At 52.0% G+C, this 26,321-nt stretch overlaps 1 protein-coding gene across 3 annotated transcripts; it reads left to right on the top strand.

Annotated features, from left to right (window-relative positions):
* LOC125753765 (small G protein signaling modulator 1-like) lies at window positions 1-26,321 on the top strand. Of its 3 annotated transcripts, none has more exons than XM_049102118.1 (5): window positions 1-95; window positions 200-243; window positions 21,124-21,199; window positions 24,010-24,172; window positions 25,707-26,321. In XM_049102118.1, exons 1-5 carry the CDS (start codon window positions 77-79, stop codon window positions 25,861-25,863), a joined length of 459 nt encoding a protein of 152 aa, XP_048958075.1. In that variant the 5' UTR covers window positions 1-76; the 3' UTR covers window positions 25,864-26,321. The 3 variants fall into 3 exon arrangements, with proteins under 3 accessions (XP_048958075.1, XP_048958076.1, XP_048958077.1); XM_049102119.1 differs by having other exon boundaries at window positions 86-103; XM_049102120.1 differs by lacking the exon at window positions 1-95 and adding an exon at window positions 15,339-15,439 and having other exon boundaries at window positions 147-243.

Here is a 26,321-nt window from a genome sequence, read left to right as displayed (position 1 = left end):
GCGGCTGCTGCAGCCGAGCCCGCGAGCCAGCGAGCGCCGCCGCCGCCGCCCGGACGGGAACGCAGCGCGCGCGGCCATGGCCTCGGGCCCCGCGGGTAAGCGGGTGAGCGGGCGCGGGGCGCGGGGGCGGCGGGAGGGCGGCCCGTGCCCCCGCCCCCAGCGCTCGGCTGACCCGCCGTCCCCCCGTCTCGTCCCACAGAGGCGGACACGCGGCAGAGGCTGCTGCGCACTGTCAAGAAGGAGGTAGGTGCCGGGGGTGGGGGGGGGGGGGGGGGGCCGGGGGCGCGACCCTGGGGAGGGAGCCGCCGAAGCTCCCCCGGGGCAAGGGTCTCCAAAGGGGTGGTGGCCCGTGGCAGCGGGGCGGCCACCTGAGCCGTGGGGCTCACCTGGGGAGGGATCGGCCTCCTGCAGGACTGGAGGCGGGTGAGTTTGGGGGTGGGGGCCTCAGGTACGGGGGGGGCTCGATGTTTTCCTGCTGTGTGTAGGGGCGGACGCAGCGGGAGGGCCGCCCCAGATAGGGGGCACACCCGGGTGTGTCTGGGTAGGACCCCCTCTGGTGGAGGAGCAGGTGGGTGGGTCTCTTTAAGGTGAGGCAAGCACCTGGGGGCTGACTGGACTTACTGGGAGGTGAGGGGCTGGGTAGGGCTGCAGGAGGAGGACCAGACTTCGGCAAAAGGGAACGGTTCACTTTGGGATAACAGCCCCCATCTCCCCTTCCCCACAATTCTCAGTCCTTAGAACCGCCCCCAGGAGCTTGGGGACTCCCTCCCCGAAAGTCCCTGGTCATTGGGTTACACCATCTGTGGGCCTGTGCCAGGGCGTCTCGGCAGGCGAGTTCCCCTCACCCACCCCTCCCCACCCCCGACCCGCAGTAGGGTGCGAATCAGGCAGGGTTCACCTGCCCCTCTGCCCCCTTCACTCTCCTTGGGGCCAGCTGGGAGCCCAGTCTAGCCTTTCGTGAATAGCCCTGGACTTCCCGAAGAGGGGCGAGCCTGCAGCGGCGGGCTCCTGGGAAGCATGTAGATGCCCGGACTGCGTGTGGAGCACGCTCACTCCTGTGTGGGCGACGACATGTGCCTGTGAGTGTGTGTATCTGAGGCTGTCTGTGCATCTGCCTGGAGATAACCAAGTGTGTCTCCATATTGCGTGTACACGTGTCTGTGTGTTGATCTGTCTTTGTGAGTGTGGTGTGTAACCGTGTGATGCAGAAGTCTCTGTGTGCGTGAGTGAGGCTGCGGCCATGTATGTGTGACTGTATGTGTGTGTGCTGCCCTCCTTATGCTGCCTCACATCCCTCACCCTGGGACCCGGTCACTGTTGAGCGGCATCACCTCTGTATCTTGGGTCCTCAGCTCGAGATCACAAATGGCTGTAGACCTTGGGGCTGGCCTGATGGCGCGCGCGCCTGCGTGTGTGTGTGTGTGTGTGTGTGTGTGTATGCATGCGTGTGCACACACGAGGAGGGTGTCAGCCTGGTGTCAGCACCGAGCACCCAGAAGCCCCTCCCTGCATGGTGGCAGTCAGCCATCAAAGACAGCCTGGAAGAGGGGACCGGTGGCTGCCCCTCCCTCCTCAGGAAGCATGGGCGCATGTTGTGTGTAGGTCTCTGTGTGGCGTGTCTCGTGTTGTTTAAAGAATCAGCTCTAGAGCTAGTTGTATATTCTGGCATTTCTGAATAAGGATACATAATGGGAGACGTGGAATTCCTCAGAAAGGCCCAGAACTTTTCAGTTTAGCCCTCTTAGAGGCATTGTGGGGACCTGAAGAAAGCTCTATCTAGATAGACCACCTTTGCAACAAAACCTGCACACCTACAATTTTCTGATGACTGAGTTGGTGGAGGGTGTCTTATAGAAACTCTCTCAAAAGCCTTCAGGTTAAAAGCCTGTAGTCTCTTTGTTCATTGTTTAAACCTAGATGTCATTTGTACTCCCCGGAGACTGTCACATGGAATGGCTGTGTTTTCTTTTCTTTTGAAGCGTTTAGTTATTCATGAGAGACACACAGAGAGAAGCAGAGACACAGGCAGAGGGAGAAGCAGGCTCCCTGTGCGGAGCCTGACGTGGGACTCGATCCCAGGACCCCGGGATCAAGCCCTGAGCCAAAGGCAGACACTCAGCCACTGAGCCACCCAGGCATCCCCGGAATGGCTATGTTTCTCAGGAAATGGCTTGCTGGTTCAATGGAAGGGATCTATACAGGTAGAAGAGCCTGTGAGCAAGGCGTCTGGGAGGGCAGTGCCTCTCGGTATCTGCTTCTGGGCAGGGCTTCAGCTGGGCCTCTGGCCTGGTTCTGCCAGGAGCTCCCTTGGTGCCCTGGACAAGTCCTTTCCTCTCTCAAGGACTCAGTTTCCACAGCTGGAGAAAGAGGCATTGGTGCAATGCTCCTGGAGGTCCTACCCATGTCAGTCTAGTTTGGAATATCGGCAAGCTGTGGGGGACACGTTGCCTCTAGTGACCAGAGTTGTCAGCTTGCATCCTCTGTCCTGGGAGCAGCCGAGTTTGGGGCTTAGACTGAGCTTTCTGCCTGGCCTAAGGCTGAGGCCATCACTTGATCAGAGGGACCCTTTGGCATCCTGCTTGGTGCCTGAAGTGGTCAGGGACAGAACCTCGCAAGTTTGGGCAAAGGTCCTTGACCCTGGATCTGCAGTCAGAGGGCAGGTTTATAGTCACAAGTTGGTGGCTGATTCTAAATTCTGCATTTCTCAGGGCACATCATTTCAGTAATCAGAGTTTCCATAGAGTGGGTACTATTCTGTGCCATATTCTGTGTACACGGTGACTTGATGAGGTGACTGAGGCTGCCCCCATTTCATGGACAAGGAAACCAAGCCTGGAGACGAGGTGTGGATTGCTCAAGAGAACACTGCCAAGAAGGTGCAAAGCCAGGGACTTAACCCCCCAGATCTGTCTGACATCAGAGCCAGGCTCTTACCTCTATATCCTAAACGTGCTCATCCGTGTCTCCACGGCACCACAGTCTCAGCTGTGGGTGGAATGATTTCCATCTTACAGAGGTGAAAAATGGCCCAGACGGGATAAGTGATTTCTCAAGGGCACGGAAGCAGTCAAGGGAAGACAAGTTCAAGTCTTCTATGAACCCCTTGCTGAGCATGGGTGCCCCTAAGGGCATGGCAATGAGTCCATGCCCCACCAAAGCAGACCTCCTCTCTCCTTGCCTTCCTCTGCCCACCTCTTGGGAGAGCATCTTGTCCCAGTATCAGAGAGCCAGTCTTCAATGGAATGGTGGAGGGAAACTCTTTGCCTAGAAATCTGGGAGTCAAGTCTGCTCTTCCTTCTCCTCATCTTTTGGGTTCAGAGAAGTCACATCCCTGCGTGTCACAGCCTCATCCAAAGGTACCTCCCGTCATTCTTCCTGGAAAGGGTGGCTTAACAGTCAGTTTCTTTAGACAAGGTTTGCAAGCTTGGGCTGAGCCACAGAAGCCAGAAAAGCCAGCAGTGGCTATGGGGCTGGAAGCTCTGTCCTGTGCTGACTCTGGGAGCCAGTATGACTCAGAACCATGAAGCAGGTCAAGAAGGAGCATTGGGCTCACCCGGAGCTGGGTTCAAATTCTGACATGTTTACTTACTGAAGGGCGTCAGTGTGCCGGACACAGGACTGGGCTCTGCGGATGCAGCAGTGAATAAAAGAAGTCCTGCCCTCTTAGGGCTGACATTCCCATTTTGGTACACAGATCCTGATAGACATTCTGAGTGTAATTCAGAGGATTATGACAGCCTTTGCACCAAGGTGTGAAGGAGAGGTACTCGGCACCACAAGAACATACAACAAGGTCAAGGTGGCCTAGGAAGGCGCCCTGGAGGAAGTGATGTTAAGAAGATACGTGAAGGATGAGCACACCTCTAAGATGAAGGCAGGAGGTGGGAAGACAGAGGAGAACCATTCCTGGCAGAGGGAACTGCATATACAAAGACTTTGTGGCTGGAGGGAGCACCGTGAACTTGAGTGATGAGAGGACTCTGAAGTGGCTGGAGTACAGAGAGGAAGGAGCATGGTGCCAAATGCAGAGGGGCAGAGCAGGAGGTCCTATCCTAAAAGCACAGGGAAAAAGGATGGGGAGGACAGGAGCCAGGTGGAGCAAGAGGGCGAAGCCTAAACTTAATGGCTTGTAATTGCACAGCCTTAGCGGGGCATCTGTCTTTACCTTCACAAGGGTCTGAGTTTCAGTTTATTCCTAGTGAGGATGAAGATCACTTGTCAGGATAAGCGATGTGAAAACACCCACCACATTAGCCTGAGCTGCCTCTGGGCAGGCATCTTATTTTTTCTGTCTCCCCAGTGTCGCCCAGGAGATAGGGTGGCCTGGGTGAGATTTCCTGCAGTTAAACCCAACCAGCTCCATTCTGGCTCCTCCCTGGCTGGCTTTGTCCTCCCCTTCCTTCCCCTCCCCGCCTCCAACCCTTAATTTTGTTTTGGTTCCCAGAGTGGCAGCTGAGGGGACCGGCTTCTTGTTGCCATGACGACTGCCATTAAAGGAGCCAGCCACTTGAGCCAGGTTGATAACGGAAGCCAAGTGACTAACTGCCTTGTTTTCTTGCCTTGGGCTAGGCCTAGGAGGCCTCTTAATTGGAAGAGACAAAAGCAGGTGCTTGAGGGCGGGAGGACAGACCCCCGGGGGACGGAGGCAGGGGGATGAGGCCGGTGCTGGAGAGGAGGCTCTTGTGGACCTCTGCCAACTGGAGCTGGTATGAGAGCTGCCATGGGGAGCCCTTGCCACAGCGGCTGAGCTGGGCGTGTTTGGGGAGCTGTGCCTTCCAGCCTTGGGACAGGGTAGGAGTGTGACGGGATGATGGAGGAGGGTTTCACATCCTAAGAAGATTGGAGGAAGTGAGAGAATCAACTGATGTTTCTACTGAGACCCCTGTGGTGCTTCCACTTGGATCTACTTCTTTCTTCTCAATAAAAGAGGGGCAACAGTTTTGCCCCCCAGGTGAGGTTGCCGGACAACGTATAGGTCATCGAGTTAAATTCGAATTCCAGATAAACAGAAGTAAAGTGCCTAGTGCTAAATCTGGCAGCCCTAGCCCAGGGGACATTTGGTAATGTCTGGAGCCATTTCTTGTCAAAAACGAGGGTGCGACTGACATCTAGTTGGTAGAGTCCAGAGATGCTGCTCAACCTCCTGCGATGCACAGGACAGCCCCCACCACCAAGAAGTGTCAGCCCAGAGTGGCACTGTGGTTGAGACGGAGAAACCTCTGTGCTGGAAAACTCCTTCACTTCTTCATGACGGCCCGAAGAGGGAGGATACTTGTCTCCTTCGCTCCATAAAGGAGGAGCTGGAGGCACAGAGGAGTTAAGCAGCTCACTTTAAGGTCACACAGCCAGTCCTGTGGAGAAGCCAGGATTCAAATCCTGCTTTGTCAGCTCTGAAGGGTGGCCTCACAGAGGTCCAGCAGAGTCCCTGGAGACATGGCTTGAGGTCAGGTGTATGTAGGGGAAGAGATGGGGCAGCAAAGTCCCGCTAGATGCACCCTGTTCGGAGCTTTGCTCCACTAGACGGCAGGGAGCTGTAGAAAATTTATGAGCAAGGAGGGTCTTGCTTGGACTTGGACTTCAGAAAGTATCAGCTGGTAACAGGGTCCAAGATGGAGCTTTTTGCCACTTCTTAGAAGAAAGCTTCCTCCTTTCTTTCCTGCCTCCTTCCCTCCTTTCCTTCCTCTCTATCCCACCTCCTCTCCCTGCCTTCCATTCCTGACGTTTTTTGCTGCCTCCTTTCTTCCAGGAATATTTATTGAACATCAACTATGTACCAGGTACAGCTCTAGGAACTGTAGAAAAGGTGCAAAGCGGCATCCCTGCTCACATGCTCTCATGAAGCATAGGATCTAGTTGGGGGACAGATAGATAAACAATAAATATATGCAGGCACCCCTTGGAGATATTGTGGGTTCAGTTCCAAGCCACCAGAAGAAAGCAAATATTGTGATAAGTCAAGTCAAAGGAATTTTTTGGTTTCCCAGTGCATGTAAAAGTTGTGTTTACACTATAGTGTAGTCTATTAAGTGTGCGAAAGAATTATGTCTAAAAAAATATAGTAATTATTATTATATTTTTAATAATATAATCATCTTAATCTAGAAATACTGTGTTATGTTACATATTACAATTATATTGATTTTATTTTTATTGTACATATTGTATACATGTTTTAAGGGGAGTGGGAGGTGGAGGCTTCCAAAAAAACCCATTTTACTGCTAAAAAAATGCTGACCATCATGAGTTTTCATAATTACTGATCACAGATCACTATGACAAACATAATAATAATGAGAAGTTTTGAAATATCATTAGAATTACCCAAGTGTGACACAGAGTCAGGAAGTGAGCAAATGCTATTGGGAAAATGGTGCTGATACAGACTTGCTTGATGCAAGATGGCCACAAACCTTCAATTTGTAAAAAGAAAAAAGAAAAGAAAAACAAAAGTAGTGTCTGCAAAGTACAATAAAGCTAAGTATGCCTGTATTAGAAGTCACAAATGCTGTGAGGAAAATAAAACTAGAAAGTGGGTGGAGAGGTATCTGGGTAGCTCAGTGTTTGAGCATCTATCTGCCTTTGGCTCAGATCTGATTGCGGGGTTCTGGGATCAAGTCCTGTATCAGGCTTCTCGCAGGGAGCCTGCTTCTCCCCCTGCCTATGTCTCTGCCTCTCTCTGTGTGTCTCTCCTGAATAAATAAATAGAAATCTTAAAGAAAAGAACGAAAAGAAAAAGAAAGTGAGTGGAGAGGAATGGGCAGTGCTTTCCAGAGGAGGTGGTCAGGCATGGCCTCTGATACTCTGACACTTGAGCAGAGACCTAAAGGGAAGGAGGGAACCCTGCTGACCTCTGCAGGAAAGGTGTTCCTGCCAGAGGGAACAGCATAGGCAAAGGCCCTGAGTCAGGAACGATGAATAGCAAATAGGTCAAGGAGCCTGGAGTGGAGTGAACCGAAGGGAGGAGGAGACAGGTCAGAGAGGGAGCAGGAGGCCATTCCTGCAGGGTCTTGTGGCCCCCCGGAAGTGAGACGGGACCCATGGGAGAATTTTGAACAAGGGGAGAAGCATGAATTCATCCATGTTGTGGACTGCTCTGGCCACAGCCGAGCAATAAATGCAGGGCACAAATCGGGGGCACAGAGTCTTTAGGCAAGAGAAGAAACTTCGCTGTTCTCTTCTGAGCTTTCAATTCTTAGGCTCGAAACCACAGCACCTGACTCTGCCCCACTCCCCCACTGGCCAAATAGGGGTTCCAGAAATACTTGCCAGTCAAGTAGATGCAGGAATACTGGGTGTGGATATTTTAGGGTTCTCTGATGCTTACAGGGTTGACTCAAATCAGTTCACGTGTGTCGTGTTTTCAGGCTTAAGCTGGCAGAAATTCTCCTCATGAATAATGCAGCCACATCCGTGCGGTGTGTTTTGATGCTTTTTTCAGGTCTCCGGCAATGCGGCTTCCGGGAGCTTTTGCTAGCGCAGGGCCTGGGCTTCAGCACCCTGGTTTGACGTGAGCAGGGTGGCAGGTGGGGCCTAGCTTTCCGGCTGGGTTATGTCTCCTGTGCAGTCTGGCTGGGTCTTCCCTGCAGTAACCTCATGAAGGGCTCCGGGAAATGGTAGTATAGCATTTGTTGCTGGTCGGCAGGTAGGAAAGGGCATTTGTGCACCCCAGTGGGACACCCCACTTGCTGGCTGCAGACCCCAGGATGGGAAGTGAGGACACCAAAGTCCTTGTCCCAGCGCTGCCCCTAACCACCTGTGGCCGCCAGCAGTTTCCTTCTGCCTATGCCATTCTGCTTTCCAAGTGGACGCAGTTGGACAGCTCCAGGATTCTAAGAACCTCAAACCATCAGATTTGGCCAGCATCCCTCCCCGAGAGCCAGGTCTCTCGCATTTTCTCAACAAGGAATTTGCCAAGTCTGTATTTCAGACCTATTAAAACTCGGTCACTGGTAAGACCATCTGGGAATCTTCGTTCTGGTCAGGAAAAGCAAAGGCTCAACTAAAGGCATTCTAACAGGGTAAAGATTTTTTTATTTCTTAAACAGTATTTACTGAGCATCTTATGGTGATGGCCTCATTTAATTGTCATGAAGCCACACAAAGTGGATAAAACACTGTCCCTTAAAGGTAAGGATAGTGACTCACGGAGATGGCAAATAAGTCACCAAAGGTCACCGACAGTGTCAGTGGTACAGCTTGGACTCTGGCTCTGGAACCGGGCTCCGCGTCACTCCGGAGCTGAAACCAATGACCTATCACATATGGTGATGAGCTCCTCTGAGCACGTGGAGTTGACAAAAGGTCCAAGCTTTGGAACCGGACAGCCTTGTGTTCCAAGTTTGAGTCCTGCCATTTAGTGGATGCTTGGACCCTTCCAGCTTCGGTGTCCTCGTGCATCAGATGGCGAGGGTATCCTGTACCGCGCAGCACTGCTGCGATGCTATCACTGCCAGGTATTCACCAGTATTTATGAAGGGACCAGGCAGAGTGCTTGGCTTACCCATTTAAGAGCAAGATAGAAATCAGTCGCAGAAGGACATTGTGCTGCCCTGTCTGGTCAGTCACATGAACTTGTAGATGTTCTCAGTGTAGGATCTTGCTCTCTTTGGGTAAGCCCCAGGCTGGGGGTGCTGCTGCCACAGGAGCAGTGCCGCAGCCTGGGAAGAGGGTATTTCTTGGGGTCCAAAGGAACGAGCCCTTGAGCGGGGGTGGGGAAGGCTGAGTCTTGCCTGGCTGCCTCAACATCCTGAGGTGGGCAGTTGGATCTTCCCTCTGGGTCTGCTTATTCATTGGCCTCGTGGCGATAATCTCTCAGCTGAAGGAATTCTGACGCCCTTGTGAGCTTGCGGGTCTTGTCACTTAGCCACCGCGAGGCCCTGGATGAGCAGCTAAGTGCTGAAGGCCAGGGGGAGGCAGTGTACTTTTCCTTGAGTAGTAGAGGAAGACAAGAAATAAATAGATTCTTGTGCTTTTTCATTGGACAACCTTGAAAGAACTCAGTTTTGTAAAGGACAATAACCGTTCCTTTGGCAGTGAGTCTCCTACTTAAACATCAGAGGATGGAAGCCTCAAGACTTGAGACTTGATGATACCTGGGACCTTGACTGGATTCTCCTTTAATTTTTATTATTTAGTAAATTACGTCTAATTAGTTAGAATTATAGCAACTATCATGCATTTGTTTCCTTCTTTTTGAGAACTAGACATCTTTACAACCACCATTTATTAAATGCTGCTCTAACTTGCTTTGTTTGATCTCATTTAGTGCACAAAGCGAGCTTCCTATAGAGCAGGTACAAATAGCAACTCTTCTTTACTGATGAGAGAAACTGAAGCTCAGAGAGGTTAAGAAACTGGACCAAGGTCACACAACTGAGAAGTAGCACAGCGCTGGTATTTTAGCCAGCTCCACCCATTTCAATTTGGATGATAACTTGCTAACAAAGCCAGCTCGAGCAACGAATAAATATATGAAGATCAAGCCAAGAGGGAAAGAGAGCCTTACGAAATCGACGTTGTAGGCTTCAGGGGTTTGGGAAGTTTGAAGTGAGGCCAGCTTCAGGTACAGCTCTATCCAGGGGTTCCAATGATGTCATCAGGACCCTCTGTGTTTTCTGGTCTCTGCACTGATTTTCTCTGTGCTAGCTTTCTGCTTTGCTGGTCTCTGTGGGGAGGGAGAGTGTTGCCCAGCTCTCAGGTTACAACCTGCCAGCTTGGCATCAGCAGACAGAGAGCTTCCTCCCCCCCTCCCGCCCCCCCCCGTGGTTCTCCTAGAAGATTCAGGATTAGGTTTTATTGGACCTCCGCCCTGGTCACATATGGCTTTTGTGCCAATCACTCTGGGACTCATCGCTTAGATCTGTCAAGCCTGGAGGGACGCTGTGGGGTCAGCCCAGTGAGAGGGAGGGAGGGGACCCAGAGGAGAGTCCAGGTGACATGACCAGGCAGGGACATGGGAACGAACTAGGCAGACAAGACACAGAATCCCGCCTGGGCAGGGTGAGGGCCCCAGCATCTGGAGCTCAGCCCCGCAGTGCGGAAGTGACCTCCTGGGTGCTAGGTGTCTGTGGGATCTAGGGGCCTGGGCAACCCTGAAGTTACGCAGACACTTTGTACTTGTTGTAGGGAGAGAGTATCCTCAGTACGTCTCTGAGGTCCACAACCCCAAAACCCAACACTTTGTACTTGTTGTAGGGAGAGAGTATCCTCAGTACGTCTCTGAGGTCCACAACCCCAAAACCCAAATGCGGTTCAGAACCGCTCAGCAAGATGCTGGAATTTGAAGATGAATACAGTTTCCCCGATCTCGGCTTGCTCAGAAATGAAATGCTCCCTAGTTTGTAACCCAGTGAGCCCTCCAAAAACAACCACCCCTAACAACAATCATAATTAGCATTTATTGGGCACCTACTGTGTTCCAGACCTGCACCATCCAATTGGAGCCACTAGTGTTACATGTTTACATTTAAAGGAAGTAAAACTCAAATAAAAAAATCCTGTTGCTCAGTTGTCCCAAGTTTCAAGTGGACAATAGCCGCATGTGGCTAGGGATCCTGTTTTGGACATTTTAGGCACAGAGCATTTTCCAGAAAGTTCTGCTGTGTCCTAGACATTGTGCTAAGTGCTCTACATCCATGAACATATTTCAGTCTTAAAACAGCTCAGAGGGGTAGGTCCTATTTATTATCCCTTTTTATAGAGGGGAGTAAATTGAAGCACGAAGGAAGTGAAGTGACTTACCCAAGGCCACACAGCTGGTGAGGGAGCAGAGCCAGGGTACTCACCCAGCCCTTGGATGTGATGCTTGGCTGCTTTTCCTCCCAATGTAGGCTAGAGGTGGCTGATGTGTTTTCTGGCTCACCCTGTGCTGTTTGAAGCAACCATCTGGGAATTCATGTTCTTATCTCCTATAGCTGCCCAGACCCCCAGAGAGAATTGAGGCCGCTCCAGCGTCTGTGCGTGCCTTCCTGATCCACGAGGCCCGTGGGTCTGAGGAAGTGGGGCGTGTTGCCAGGGGAGCCGCCTCACACAGCAGCAGAGCACCCAGGAGAAGGCTGGCCAGTCTCCAGGGCGTGGGCTGGGAATGTGAGACACGCAGGCTGTTTTCTCCGGGAATGGAGGGGCGGCGGGGGACTGACTGTCTTCACAGTTCCATCATCTCCCTGAGTGGCTGTGTGCGGGAGGTGTAGCTGGGGGGACCTTTTTGCCAAAATGCCCCCAGGTGAATGCCCCAGAACCAGGCACTGGGGAGACCTCCTCGTCAGGGGGTGTCTGAACACCCGTGCAGGGCACCTGTGTGAGGGAAACCCAATCTCAGCGCCCAGAACGCCCTGCTTCCAGGTCAGGGCAGGTTGGCCAGTCCCTATACTCTGAGGGAACGATGCGTGGTGCCTATTTATAGCATCCCAGAAAAGGATTAACTGGGGCTGGCCCAGCAGCAGCCCACTGAGAGACAGGCTTTTGCTTCCCTTGTAAGGCCCACAGCCATGTTTAGGGCAGGTTAAGAGGGTGGTGCTAAGAGGGAAGACTTTGCTAGCACCGAGACTCTGAAGATCCAGGTGCCATAGCTTCATCACCTATGTCCCCGCCCTCCCGCTCTCTCCCACAGGCACAGATGGGGCTGCAGAAGGACCGTCCTGTGTCTCTGCTTTCATTATCCATCTGTGTGGATGTGGAGGGCAGGGTGGAAGTGTGTGGCTGGGAGGGTGGGGCAGGGCTGTTCTGGAACCGTGTATGAGAGAGAGCAAGAGTCCAGGAGAGGAAGCTTTGATCCATTCACCAGTGGCTACTGGGCTCCCGCTGTGTGCCAGACGCCTTCAGACCCCTTCTCTGAGAAGGCCCCAGCCCCGTGCAGGCTGTGATGGGCTGAGGGCAGGGAGGAACCCATCTGGAAGGAGGCCCTTCGCCTATGTGCCGAGTGGAGCGTTGGGATCCCTGCTGACATCCTACAGTAGCAGCAGAGCACAGACAAGATATTTCCTTTTTTACTTTCTTCTTTTTTAATAAGAGACTTTATTTTTTATAGCACGTTTAGGTTCACAATGAAACTGAACAGAAAGTACTGAGATTTCCTATACATCTCTTTATCTGCCCTAAAAATCCTCTGCGCTCTGCTGTTCATCCCTTTCTCCCCCCAGCCCCTGGCAACCACTGATCTTTTTGCAGTCTCCATAGTGTTGCTCTTTCCAGAATGTCCTGCAGCTGCATTTGGACAGCATGTAGCCTTTTCAGATTCTTTGGTTTCAGTAATACGTGTTTCAGGTTGAAGGTTTCCCTCTTGCTACCATGATTCTCCATTGGAGACCTATGTGCAGAGGGGAGAGGGAGCTGGGAGGTACTGGGCACACCTGGGGAGGTCAGTCGTGAAAAGGTTTGGTGGGGCAGAGGTGGAGCTGGCTGGTGCTGCAGGACCAGGACTCCAGGAGCAGGGAGTTGGCCACCTGGGACTCTGGAGCCGGAGATGATTCAGACCCCAGCCTCTTCACGGACCAGATGGTCTCCATCCCTCCTAGCTCAGCTGCCTCATTGGGAAAATAGAGTAGTAGCAATGGCACCCACATGGCATGCTTCTTATGAATCTTTGGGGTTCATGGATGTGAAGCACCCACGTAGCTTGTGGGATGCACCAGTACGTGTTGAATGGATAAATGAACCTACTGTGTGCCAGGCTCAGTGCAGGGCAGATGGTCGTGGGTTCGAGTCCCCACTCTGCCATTCAAAAGCCATGTGCTCTTGGGCAAGTATTTGACCTCGCCAAGACTCCGTTTCCTCATCTGTAAAAATGTGCACCCACACCCATCTCACCTAATTACCCTGAGGATTCGATAAAATAATGCCCCAAGCATGGTGCCAGGCTCAGCGAACACCTCATAAATAAGTGTATAAAGCACTTACTGTGCGGCTACCACTGTGTTAAATGCTTTTGATCTATTATGCCTGTGAGGCAAATACGGATACCCATTTTACTGATGGGAATGATTTGCCCAAGATTCTGTGCCAGAGCTGGGGTTTGAATTCTGGAAGTTTGACTCTAGAGCCCAGTGCTCATAGCTGACCATTGGAGCTTGGAAGTGGAGGAGGTCCCATCAACTTTGGCGGGGGGTGGGGGGTAGGGGTGGCTCGGGAAGGAGGGCAGAGGACACCTTAGTGAGTCCCAGAAGATGCAGTGGTTTTGCCAGAGCTGGAGATGGAGGTCAGAGTGGGTGGGGATATCAGGTGCAGGGGACTGCACAAAGCACAAAGCAAAGGCAGGGGGTGGGAATCGTAAGTCCTATAGAAGGAATGGCACCTGTGACCTGAGCTAGGCGTGGGAAGGGGCGGGGAGGGGACAGGATGTGGCAGGAAAGGAAGGTAGGGCCCCATGGTAGAAGCAGTCACAGTTCGCAGCCCTGTTGCAGGCCTTCCCAACTCACCTCCTGTGCGCCCCCTCCCCCATAAGAAATTAAAAAATAAAAAGCCGCCAGCTATTTCCATGTCGTGCCTTTCCCTGCCACATTGTCCTTCCATCTGTTCCTTCCGTTGAGCTCTAGGGTGGCTCTGGGGGGGGAGGGGCAATTGCAAGGGCAGCATTTTCCTCCTCTGGTTTAGAGTTGGAGAAACCAGAGAGTTCAGTTCTGTTTGTACTTTAGATCTTGAGCATCACCTCCTCCAGGAAGCCCTCCCTGACCGCTAGACCTACCTCATCAGCTCAAGTTCCTTTGTTATTCTCCAAGAACCAAATTCTTTTGCTGCAGAGAACTGGCCTACTTTTTTGTTGTCATGTACCCGTTTGTTGAACATGGTTAATATCTGTCTCTGTAGACTGCTGTGTCCACAAGGACAGGGATTCTATCTGCTCGTCACCTTGTACCAAACTCCTAGGAGGTGCTCCATAAATGTTAAGTGAATGAGGGACAGCTGTGGTTCTTGTGAAGGGAAGTGCTGGGAAGGCAGGTGTTGGCAGAACATGGAAGAGGTACATTTATCCCTGCTTGGGTATGGAGAGTCCAGGAAGGCTCCCAGAAGGAGGTGACACCTGGGCTGAAGCCTGAGTTGCACTTAGCTAGCTGGAGCATGTAGGGAGGGACCCTTGGCAGAAGGCATGTGTGAGCAAAGGCACAGAAGAGGGCCTGAGTCTGAGGGCCCGCGGTCCCAGGCAGGGCTGGGTCTGAGGGCCCGCGGTCCGAGGCAGGGCTGGACATGCTGGCCTGCTAGGGCATGTGCATCTCGCCCTCAGCATCCAGAGTGCCCACCCGGGAGGCAGAGCTGCCCTCTGCTCATTCCCCTCTCCCCCTCAATTTGCCCAGATGCTGCGAGCTATTTTTAAAAGTCACCCCGAAGGCCATCCAGACACCCTAAATGAACCGGCCTTTCCACTGTGAGTTTCTCGCGGCCGGGAGAGGCAGGGGGCCTCCATCTCATTAGCTCCTGCTGGCTCAGCATTACTCACGCAGCTGCACTGCCGGGCGCCAACCACCCTGGACCCCAGCTGGGGTGAGCTGTGCTCTGAGCCAGCACCGAGGCAGCAGGACTTGGAGGAGCAGGTGGCAGCTCGGCTGGTTTTTATTTTGGCCTAATGTGAGCCACAGGCACAGTGCTGGGTGCTTTATGCCAGGGGTCCCTGTGGCCAAATCCAGCCTGTGTGTGCACTGCCCTTAAGCCAAGAATGGTTTTTACATCCTAAAAAGGGGTGTGAAAACGAGAGAGGATGGGACATAGACGGTATGTGGCCTGAAAATAGGTTTGACAGATTTAGCAAATAAAAATGCAGATCACCTGCTGAAACTTGAATTTCAGAAAAACCAGAGAATCTTTTAGTATAAGCCTGCACAGTATCTGGTACATACTTACACTAAAAGAAATTCCGTATGTATTTGAAGTTTAGATTTCACTGGGCAGCCTGTATTTTTATCTGGCAGTCCTGCTGTAAAACCTGAAGTGTTTGCTCTCTGACCCTTCACAGAAAACGTTTGCCCACCCTGGCCTTGAACACAGAGCAAATGAGATCAGGTGCCAGAGGGACTTAAGGACACTGGAACCAAACCTGATGAGCATGAGCTGCCGGCGTGTGTTACTAATATAATCAGAGTGATCGATCACGCAACATAGATTGAGCACCTCCTGTTTGCCCGGCACTGTCCTAGAGATAAGCGTGCAGGTGTATAGTGAAAGTCAGGCCGTGATAAATTCTAAGCAAAAGTATACAGCAGCAGAAGGGGGTAGAGAGTGACATGCATGAAGCTGTCTTTTACACTGTGTGATTCTGAGCTCCTGCTCCCATTCTGAGCGCTGTGCATGCTTTTTTCATGAAATCTGCACATAGCAGCCCTGACAGGTGGTATATCATCTCCATTTCACAGATAAGGAAACTGAGGCCTGAGGTCATCCAGCTAATGGCAGAATCAGAATTTGACCTGAGCCTGGTGACTCCTGATCTCCTGTCCTTACTGGCTTTACTAAGGTGCCTCCCTTTATAGGATGCCAGCTGTATTATGCTGGGTCCTGTTAGAGACCCTCTGCTGATACTTTCCATAATCCTTATGGGAAGGGGGATGGGGGAAAAAAAAATCCTTATGGGAGCCTTGCACGCTGGGCTGTATTATTCCGATCCAGGCATAAAAGCGGTGAGCACGGCACTGTGTGGAGAGGCAGCCGGGAGTAGTGAGTTGATCTGGAACCTAGCAGGGTTCCAGGTGGGCCACGTGAGGCTATCTGGGTATCAGTGGGCAGGTGGCAGGAATGGGGTGGGGAGAAGACACGGCAGGCCGGGGAGCCCCCAGGAGTCCCGTCTTCCTGCTTTTCGGATTGGCCTCGATTTCCCTGCCTGACTTCCTCCTGAGATTGACTACTCCTCCTGTGTGCTATTGAAGTATTTGCAGGTGGAGGGTGGGAGGACAGGGCTGGTTCCTGAATTTGCAGGGTGGGGCTGACAGGGGCTGATGGTCTGAGATCCCAGGTGCAGGGGTGGGGCCAGGCCACTGCCCCAGAGGCCAGTGAGGTCCTAAATAGCCCCTGGATGGGAAGCTGGGGTAAGTGCATCGAGCTGAAGGGCCCCATAGCTCACACTCATGAATATCTACTGTGGGCCGGCCCTGAACTAGGCAGTCCCTATCCTCTAAGACTGGCTCCTGTCTGTAGAATCCCTACCATGTGCCAGGCACTGTCTCCACAGGGCTCTTGCAAGGCTCCCATTACCCAATGAGGTAGGAACGCTATGATCATCCACCCTATTTGACAAGTGAGGAAGTTTGTCCAGCATCATGAGTGGTCAAGGATTCGATGTCAGGTCAGTAACTCCACATTCTGGCTCCTAGCCTCTCCACTGCCTCCTAACATCCTGTCGTTAGAGCTAATAAGCTGGTTCTGGAGGAAGTGAGCTCCCCATCATTGGGGGAATGCAAGCAGATGTTGGAGGACTCCTTAGAATGGGTGCTAGACAGGGATGAAAGCTTCCTGACCACTGTGACCTTTGAGGTCTCCCTGCCCTGAAGAGGCCACCACAGGACATGGGTGGCAGAGTCAGGTCCGGGTGACTCCGGACTCCTGACTTGCAGTTAGTGCTTCTTTGGTCTCCATGTTGGGTGAGACTGAGGAATCCCTTTCTCATAGGTTTCTCAGCACCTTGGGATTTTAGAGGGCCTGACCCCTTTCTGGGCAGGGCTGGAGGCACTGCTGACTGTGAGACCTAAGTTCAAGAGGTCCTGACTGTGCCCTTTCCTGGTTTTGTAACCTTAGGGCAAATTGCATAAACTCTTGTGAACCTCAGTTTATGCAGCTTTAAAATGGGGATGATGATGTTCCTGCGAGGATTAAATAAGGTATTCTGTACAGAGACCCTGGCACATGTAGGTGCTCAGTAAACATACTCTCTCACTCTAAGCTGGGCAATAACAAAAGCATTTTGTTCAAAATGGCCTCCAGCTTCTGCTATGAGACAAAGTATTTGTTAGAATAAAGGCCCTGGGTCTGATCGTGCCTCCTCTGCATGACCTGGGGTGGTTATGGAACAGCTCCCTGCCTCAGTTTCCCCATCTGTGAAAAGGGAATAATTCAGTAATCCACTTCATTTGGGTTGTCACTGCTATAAACAGTTCCAGGAACACAGTGAGTGCTCAAAAAATAAAAAATGGCAGCAAGCTTTAGCATCACGAAACTTCTACTATGTCCTAGCCAGGCCTGCCCTTTTGCAAACAGCAGCCCATTTAATCCTCAGCCCTGGACACGAGGGGTTGAGCCGGGATGCAGATGGAGGTCTATGGGCCTCAAGTCCCAGCGACCACAGCCACTGCCTCTGTGCTGCCTGAATCAGACATGATCCCAGGGCTGAAGATTAGAGAAATCACAGAGGCTGGGGAGGGGCCGGGAGGCCACCTGCCACCGCCACCATGCCCAGACCACCCCGAGGTCCCTCACATCTGTCAGCTTCACAGCCGACCGAGTCCAAGCTCATGCCTGGCGCCTGAGAGGGAAAGGTGGTTGAACTGAATTTCAGAGGCCTTCTGTGGCCCTCTCCCTCACCCCCACAGGTCTGGCCAGTTCCCTGGGGATGGGGCCCACCCTCGAGGGTATGGGTCACAGCCTCTTCCTGCGGCGTGTGCTCTCTCCTGGGAGGCTGTCAGCGTCCTTCCCAGGGAGACTTCTGCCCCGCTGCCTTTTTAATTTCCTCTTCTGGCCTCAGGCTGGCAGCCTGTTACTAACTTCTGGAGACGGGTTCTAGCCCACAGCTGGGAGCCAGCAGAAGTGGGGGGCACCTCACTTGTCAGGGCCCCTCCCCAGGCTGAGCGCTACCCACTACCCACGGGTGCTGCATTTGCACCTCCACCACCCACCCCACCCCAGATCCATCCCCAGGACAAGAGTCCTGGAGCCAGCCTTCCCTGGGGATTGCCCTTCCTGAGTTTCAGAGTCCACAGCGATAAACGGACAACCTTCTCCACTCTGCAGAGTTTGGACTTGAGACAGCGCGTGTGTCCAGTCTGGGTAACGATAGGAAACAGAGGATTCCCCCAAACGGAGTACAGTAAGGTGAATTTAATAAAGGCACTACTGACCAAGGCAGGGTGGGGTGCGCCAAGGATGCAGCACCCTGTGGTGGTAATAGTGAGGAAGCCGCAACTGTTACCTCCCCTAGTCCGACTTGGGGGCCAGGAGAGGTGGCCAGAAGGGGCTGGCTGTGTGGGGAAGGTCCCAGACAGGAGCCGTGACTGCTGAATCTCTTCCTAAGGATTTTGGGACGGCTTCTTGTTTTCTATCCTCTCACACCTCCTGCTGCCATCTGAGCTTGCGTGAGATTTCCTTGGAGAGCTTGATAAACATCCTGGAGTTGCTGATTCCATGGGTCGGAGGCCAAGCATTTGTATCTCTACCAGGTCCCACCTGGTGCTGGTGCTGCTGGCCCTGCTGGGCAATGTCACACTTGCCCTGTGCCTGTCATAGCTTGTCCTACCTTTTGGCTCATTGGAGTGAAAGGTCTTCCTGGGCAGGACTGTTTGACTCCATCCCTGCTGCTCTGTGCCCTCAGTGCGAGGGCCTCCTGCCGAACTGAACTGCATTCATGAGCATTTGAACTGTTTACGACGACGTCTCCCTGTTGACTGTTGCTCACATGTGTGCATGCTATGGCTTGGCGGTCCCTGAGTGGAGGCCATTGTGGAGATGGAGGTCAGCATGCAGGTTTATTTGGGTATGCCTTTGGGATTGACACCCGGGGAGCAGAGTGAAGCAAGCAGGAGAGGGCCAAAGGAGAAGATGGGCCACGGGGCTTTCATGGAAGCGCCACGGCGAGTTCCCAGGGAGCTTTGTGGCCCTTCAAAGCTGTCCCAAGCTGGGGTGAGGATGCCAAATCTTCAGGGCCCGCCTGCTCCAGTCTCTGGGTGAGGGCCACCCTGGGAAGCAGTGAGACCTTGCGGGAGGCTCTCCCTGTGGCTGAAGTAGTCCCCTGTCCTCTAAGGGACTGGCAGCCGAGGATTCTCCAGCACCCCCCTAAGCAGCCTCCAGTCCTGAAGGGTTCTGTGGGGCACACTGTGATATCCTACCATGTGATCAGCTCCTGTCCAAGGGGCCAAGGAGGGGCCAGTGGCCTTCCCTGGACTCCGTGCCCCAAATTGGAAAGCCCTTTTGCTCTCCTTCAAGCACACAGGACCCCCCGCCCCCCAAGAACTCTGCCCATGGTTTTTGCCAACAGCGGACTTCTGAATCTTAGTTTTGCGGGGCCAGGCCATCATGTAGCAGAGAGAGGCCGCAGCCCCCAGACTCCACCCCGGCTTGTGCTGAGCTGGGAAATAAGTGCACCAGTGTTGCTATGAACCACAGACAGTGGTTAGGGGGTCCTCCCGGCCTTCTGGAGAGAGGGAGAGTAAGAGGAAGGGGTTGTTTCCTCTGTTGTGTCACGGAGGGCGGTGACCCCAGTAAGTGCATCTGACCCCTGTTTCTGGAGTGGAGTGGAGTGGGCAGAGGCTCCCCTTGGAGTCAGATTGCCCAGCGTAGAAACCTCAGCAGGATGACCTTGGATGTTCTGATGACCTTCGCTAGGTAGTAACCAATACCTCTACATTTCATAATTTTCTTGTGAATGAAGTGGGTGGTAGGGGCCACCTGGGAACCATGCTGTGGGGATTATGTGGGGCTTGCCGCGTGCCTCTGCTCAGACTGGCGTAGCAGAACACCACAGATAGAGTGGCCTAAACAGACCTTTATTTCTTGCAGTTTGCCAGCTGAGAAGTCCGAGGTCAAGGTGCTAGCAGATTCAGCTCCCGGCCAGGGTTCTCTTCCTGGCTTGCAGGCAACCACCGTCTCACTTTGCTCTGATTTCTTCCTCTTCTTTTAAGGACACCAGGCCCATCCTGAGGCCCTTGCCTTCAGGACCTCGTGTAACCCTGATTACCCCCCAGAGGCCCCACCTCCAAATACCATCACACCAGGAGGGGGAGAATAGGGCTTCAGCATATGACTCCATAATACCATGTGTGCTTACCACAGTGCTGTGCACATAGTAAGCTAGAGCAGCTTTATTATTTTCAGAGACAAGCCATTGGCTGAAGCTTCTAGAGTAGCATCAAGAGCCTGGGTTTCTGCTTCTGCCTCCTGTACACTGTGTGACCTTGGGCTGGCTGCTTAGGCTCTCTGATCTTCATTCTCATAAAAATAGATCCACCCCGCACAGGGCTGTGGAGAGGGTACAGTGAGTTAATACGGGTAAGCCTAGAACTCATTCACTCGTTCACTCATTCCTCCTCTGGCACAGAAGTGCTCTGCTGGGGGGATGAGGACGTGGAGCGTGATGGTGAGGATGCTGACGGTGGATGTGTTGGTCTGCCCCGGCTGCCATAACAAGCTGCCACACCCGGGGGGACCTGAATGCCAGATATTTATGTTCTCACGCTTCTGGAGGCTGGAAGTCCAGTATCATGGTGTTGGCAGAATTGACTCCTTCCGACGTCTGTGAGGGAAAGCTCTGTTCTGGGTGTTCTCGTACATGGCCCTCTTCTCCCAGGATGGGGGACTCTTCCCTCTGTAGTGGTCTGTATTCAGACTTCCTTTTATAAGGACACCAGTCGTACCAGATGAGCGCCCACCCTAATGACCTCATTTTACATAATTAGCTCTTGAAGACCTTGTCGACAAATAGATGACATCCTAAGGTACTCGGGGTTAAGCTTTCAGCGTATGAGTGCGGGGATACAGTTCAGCCCCTAACATCGGGGAGGCCACAGTTTGCAGGCTCTGAGGCAGATGAGGCCCTGCCCTCAGAGCATTTATATCCTAGAGGAGGGAGATGGTAAGCAAAGAGACAGGACAGGAATAGTGTAAGTACCCTGAAGGAACTGTAACGAGGGATGGATGGAGTCAGGGGGAGGGCTGTCTCAGATAATGGGGTCAAGGAGGGAGATGACATTTCGTGTGACATCTGAAAAGTGCAGAGCAAGCACCCGAAAAAATACTTCAGGAGAATGTGAAGTGTGGAGCTCTTATAGGCCACAGGCCTCAGACTTAACAGAAGACGGGGTGAGCAGGGTGTGAAAGGAAAGCAGTTATCAAAACACTGCGGACGGCCTGAGAAGCCCAGGAGGGGCGACACAGCCCTTTGGGGTGACCACACCCTGGGTCGCATTTGGGTCTCCCGTCCAGCTGCCGTCTGCCTTCCAGGTGAAGCAGATCATGGAGGAGGCCGTCACACGGAAGTTTGTCCACGAGGACAGCAGCCACATCATCTCCTTCTGTGGTGAGTCCGTGGCCTGTGGCCTTGAAAGTGGCTTCTTTCTCTATGGGCTGACCTGACCTGGGGGAGTGGCATCTTTGTGCAAGCAAGCGTTCTTAACTGCTTTTTTGCTTTGTAACTCCAGTTATTTTCAGATTTCCAAGGGGCCCCATTAGGGAATTTGGAAATACAGCAATGTCTCCAGAAGACATTAAGAATGGCCCCCTTGCAACCTACGAAGGGTTAATCACTGTTGATGCCAGAGGGCCTGCTTTCCCCTCTCAGTTCACAGCCACCAACCCACACCCCTAGTGATGTGGGTCTCGCATCTGAGGAATGGCTCCATCTGAGGAATGGCTCCGTGCCCCTTCCCCCGCCCTGCCTATGGCTGTTGCTAAATAATGGGAGGGGATGGATGGGCTTTAAAAATACAGGGAGTGAGGAACCATCACACCGTCCTGAGGGATCATGTCCAGCTGGCTCAGCACAGGAGGCAGGCCCAGGGCTCAGAGCATGACTCAGACGTCTCTCCTTGAATCAGCTTTGCTTGCAAGGCTCCAGAAATAACCATGCTGCCAGGTTCCACCTCGGCCACAGACGCAGGTTTTGGGTGTCCCCGGAGTCAGGATTCCGTTTCGACGTATCAGTGTGTACGTATAAGTGGGGGAGTTTCTTTCTCCCTGAAAACCTTTATTATTTCATGACTGGCATGTGTTGGGGTGAAGGACGTGCTCTAATCCCCCTCTCGTGGCCTTGGTCTCGACCTGACTGGCCCCTCGGCTTCATCCAGGTGGCTGGGTGTACCACCTGTGGGAACACACGTCATGACCTGGGAGCCTGCTGACCTCAGTTTGGGCCCTTTGCAGCCAGGCAGACCTGGGTTCACATCCCTTCTCTGCCACTTGTGTGTTGGGTGACCTTGGCAAAATTTTATGTTTTTTGAAGTGAGATCTGTTTAACCTACATGTATATTTATATACTTGCATATTTATGTATATATAGAGGAGTATATATGCACATAATTACATGAACATGTATGTATATGAAAGGACACATATACACACAAATGTGAATATGGGAATGTATTTACCTATATTTTTTTCTCCCGGATATCTTTATTTGCAAAGAAAATAAGCGGCATGCCCATTTCAGAAAGTGCTACGATACCTACTCATTAAAGACTTAGAGGAATAGAAAGTGATAAAAATCACAATAATCCTCTAACTCCAGCCACAGTTTGGGATGAGGGATGAAATGTGATGGCACTGAGTAAGGCCTACAGGGTCTCCCTGAGGTGTCTCTGATCCACCGTTCCTTAGGATTCATTGTCAGAAAGAGTCCACCAAGCTGCCAATACCTGGATAGTTACTTAACTTCTTGAAGTATAAATGGATGAAAAGTGTTGTGTGTGTAAGCAAAAATGAAGGTGTTTAAGAGATGCTCATCCAGACTATTTTAAGCCCATAAGCAAATTAGGCAATAGGTGGACATTCATTCAAAGCCAAGCAATTACTGGGGCACCTGGCTGGCACAGTTGGTAGAGCACACAACTCTTGATCTCAGGGTTATGAGCTCAAGCCCCATGGTGGATGTGGAGCCTATTTAAAAAAAAAATTTAATTAAAAAAAAAAAAGCCAAGTAATTGCTAACAACAACAACAACAAACCCAAGACAAGAAATTGAACCAGAACTTCTCAGTATTTGTCCTTGCACACAACATGACCTTGGCCGGGCTCTTAACCCTTGGACTGTTGGCGTTCTCCTTCTTTGGAGTGACGGCAACTAGCACACTCACTTCATGGGCTTTTTCCACCAGGATTGAGTGGAAAAAGCTTTTTCCTCCACACTGGTCTCACTGTGTGAGATAGAAGGTAGGAGAATACTTAATAGAGGCCTGCTGAAAGTACCAGAAATAAGATTGGGGTCATCAGAATGGCCTACACAGGGACTGTCCCCCAGCAGGGAACACTAAGTCCCAGAGATGGAAAGCGATTCGCTTGAGGTCACACAGCAAGTTAGAGGTAGAGCCCAGACTACCACCCAGGGCAAACACAGACACGGGAAGATGATGAGTGAAGCCTCTCTTCAAATCCTTCATGGAGGCACAGGCGTTGTGAGCACACCGTGGGCTCAGGCCTGGTTTTGAATCCCAACTTGGTCACTTATTTGCCAGGTGGCCCTGGGCAATTTGGTTTGCTTCTTAGAGCCTCGGTTTTCACATCTGAAAAATGGGGATGGTTGTCCTTTCTTCCTTGGCTGTGGCAGAGGGAGAATGAGATCTGTAATGCTAGCTGTTACTGGAATCACAGGAGTGACGTTCATGTCACTTTTATCTTGAGCCCAGACAAAGCTCAACAGTCCTGTGGTCTGGTCCCTCCTCTCTCCCTGGCAGGAGTAATAGCTAATGTTCCTAAAGCACTTACTGTGTACTGGGCTCTATGTGAAGTGCTTTCCATGCATTTTTTCCACCTCATTCTAACAGCAACCTTTTAAGATGCACGTTCATGTTCTCCCCACTTCACAGATGAAGAAACTGAGACACAAGGAGGGGAAGTAGTTGCTGGAGGTCACACGACTGCTTAGTGTCTGGGAAAGGATGTGGGCAGATAGTCTGACCTTGGGCAGCGAGCATAGGTTAACTCCTCAGCTGTCTTACTCCCTTTCGAGGGAGTGGAAAGGAGAGAGGCATATGCGGTTTTCCCATGTGATGCTCTCATGAATTCTGAGATGCTGGGCCCGCAGCTCTCCAAGGCGCCTCTGTGTGACTGAAGTCCTGGGCTGGGCGCGTGGGAGTGTGGGCGGGGCAGGGCCTACTGACTGTCATGTCCCTACAGCGGCTGTGGAGGCCTGCGTCCTGCATGGGCTGCGGCGGCGGGCGGCTGGCTTTCTGCGCAGCAACAAGATTGCAGCTCTCTTCATGAAAGTGGGCAAGAACTGCCCGCCAGCCGAGGAGCTGAGCCACAAGGTGCAGGACCTGGAGCAGCTGATTGAGAGCACGTGAGTATGGAGCATGGGGTATGGGCAGGGCACGCCCTGCAGAGGACAGTCCCCCTGACTCCACGTTCCTCCCTGAGCTCTGCAAGAACCCATGCCTCCTGCCAGTTCCTCTCTCCAGTTTCCTTTCTGCTCCCCAAACCTGCCAGATTGTTTCCTACCCCAGGGCCTTTGCACATGTTCTACCCACCACCCGGTTCCCATACTTCATTTTCTGTGGCTAGTTTCTTGTCATCTCAGGCCTTGCCCCAGTTAAGGATAAATTCCAAACCTCACCCAATTTTTCTTTGAGATCATCACTCTATTTACTTACTTCCCTGCGGTTATCACCACCTCTAATTACTCTTTCATTTGTTTCCTTGATTCTTGTCTATCTTCCCCGCTTAACTCTGAACTCCTGAGAACAGGCAACTAACATCTGCTACTCCCCATCCCCAGTGCCTGGACAGTGCCTAGCACCTGGAAAATGTTCGAGACACGATTGTTGAATGCATAAGTGGCTCTTGGGAGCCAGACCCCATTCTGAATGCAGGAAGACCAAAGTTTAATCAAAGCAGTATGGTCTCTGTCTGCATGGACCAGGTGTCACATTGAGGCCACCATTGAAGGGGAGCCTTGACTTCACTCACATGTCTTAAGAGCTGATGATGTTTGCTGGGGGGAGGCTCATGGCCTGAGTATGTGTACCTGAGCCCCCTCCACCAGAGCCTCATGAGAGCCCCAGTTGTTCAGCCAAAGCCTTGATCTGGAGCCTGGTCAGGGATGGCAAATAGGTTTCAGCTCCAGTTGTTGCTAGAGGCTGCCCAAAGGACCTTGTTGTGAAAGATTCTAGAGCTACTCTTGGGTTTCACAGGAAAGAATGCTCAGATTGATTAGATGGCAAGAGACAGGAGAGAGAAGCACGCATGCCATGTTTGCCTTCTCTGCCGTGGGTACTCCCTCCACTTCACTGGATGGGCAATGGCCCTTGCCTTGCCTTTCAGGCCATACCAGCCCAGAGCTGCTGGCCAGAACTGTGTGATGGGCAGGGCTGTGGATTTCACATTGCCAACTCCCATTAGGAATCTGACTCCTCAGCCACTTGGTTTTCAGGTGTCTTCCAGTCCATCTGCTAAATTCCCAAGTGTTTGCTGAGAACTTCTTAAAGGGGTAGATGTCCATCGGCCTTCCATGATATTGGGAGTAACTTTCTAATGGAGGAATTAGAGATACCCATGCCAGGTGGTAAGGGAGAGCCATTCCTTCATTCATGCAACCACTCATCCATGACAGATAGGTAGAAGAGAAGAGAATTGAATCACTATGAGAATCCGGCTTACCCATCAACAGTGTATGAAAGTGTATTTCACTGTGTCTTCATGTTTGCTGGGTATGATGATTCCTCCAACTCTTTGTCCACTTGCCAGGAGCAATAAGGGCTCTTTTGTTGTTTTAGTTGCCATTCCTTCATTTCCTTGAGAGGTTGCTGTTTGCATATTGGTCCTGTTGGTTTTCCTCTTTTGTGAATATTCATCCTTCTTCTTTACTGGTCTTGAAGGCGAAATCAGATCCAGGGCCTCCAGGAGAATGTGCGGAAGCTGCCGAAGCTGCCCAGCCTGTCCCCACTGGCCATCAAGCACCTGTGGATCCGCACTGCCTTGTTTGAGAAGGTGCTGGACAAAATTGTGCATTACCTGGTGGAAAACAGCAGGTGAGCCAGAAAGACCGGACGCCTGGGTGTGCTCTGCCGCCACCTGCTGGCCTTCTTGGAAATTGCACCCTGTTGCACAAAGCACCTTTCTTTTCTCCCCCTTGATATGGACTTGACTTGAAAGAGATTACATGAAGGCCGTCTGGATGTTCGTCTCCGAATTAGCCTAGTTTAGGACCTTGGGACAATTCAGTTGCTTACTGGCAACGCCGGATCTCCAGATTAGGAGTTGGGTGTAGGATCTTGCAAATCTTAGGCATCTTTCTTCTCCCATGAATTAAGCCTATTGTCTTCTTACTAACCATGGCCCTTAGAGGAGTCATTTAGCTTCTCTGTGTCTCTGCTCTCATTTGGTAAGTGGGACAGGGATCGCTGCCATTCTGGAGAAGAGGTGAGAAGGGAAGATAGTGAGTCCACAGCGTTTTGGAAATTTATAATGATACTTTCTTACATTTTTTTTTT

The sequence above is a fragment of the Canis lupus genome, chromosome 26 (assembly GCF_003254725.2).
Source record: "Canis lupus dingo isolate Sandy chromosome 26, ASM325472v2, whole genome shotgun sequence".
Lineage (NCBI taxonomy): Eukaryota > Metazoa > Chordata > Mammalia > Carnivora > Canidae > Canis > Canis lupus.
This window is presented reverse-complemented; position numbering and strand designations above follow the sequence as displayed.

What these genes read in the sequence shown, in the direction of transcription:
- LOC125753765 (XM_049102118.1), top strand. An exon ending in TGCGCACTGTCAAGAAGGAG is followed by an intron (nt 244 to 21,123) that starts GTAGGTGCCGGG and finishes TCTGCCTTCCAG; the next exon opens with GTGAAGCAGATCATGGAGGA. An exon ending in GAGCAGCTGATTGAGAGCAC is followed by an intron (nt 24,173 to 25,706) that starts GTGAGTATGGAG and finishes CTGGTCTTGAAG; the next exon opens with GCGAAATCAGATCCAGGGCC.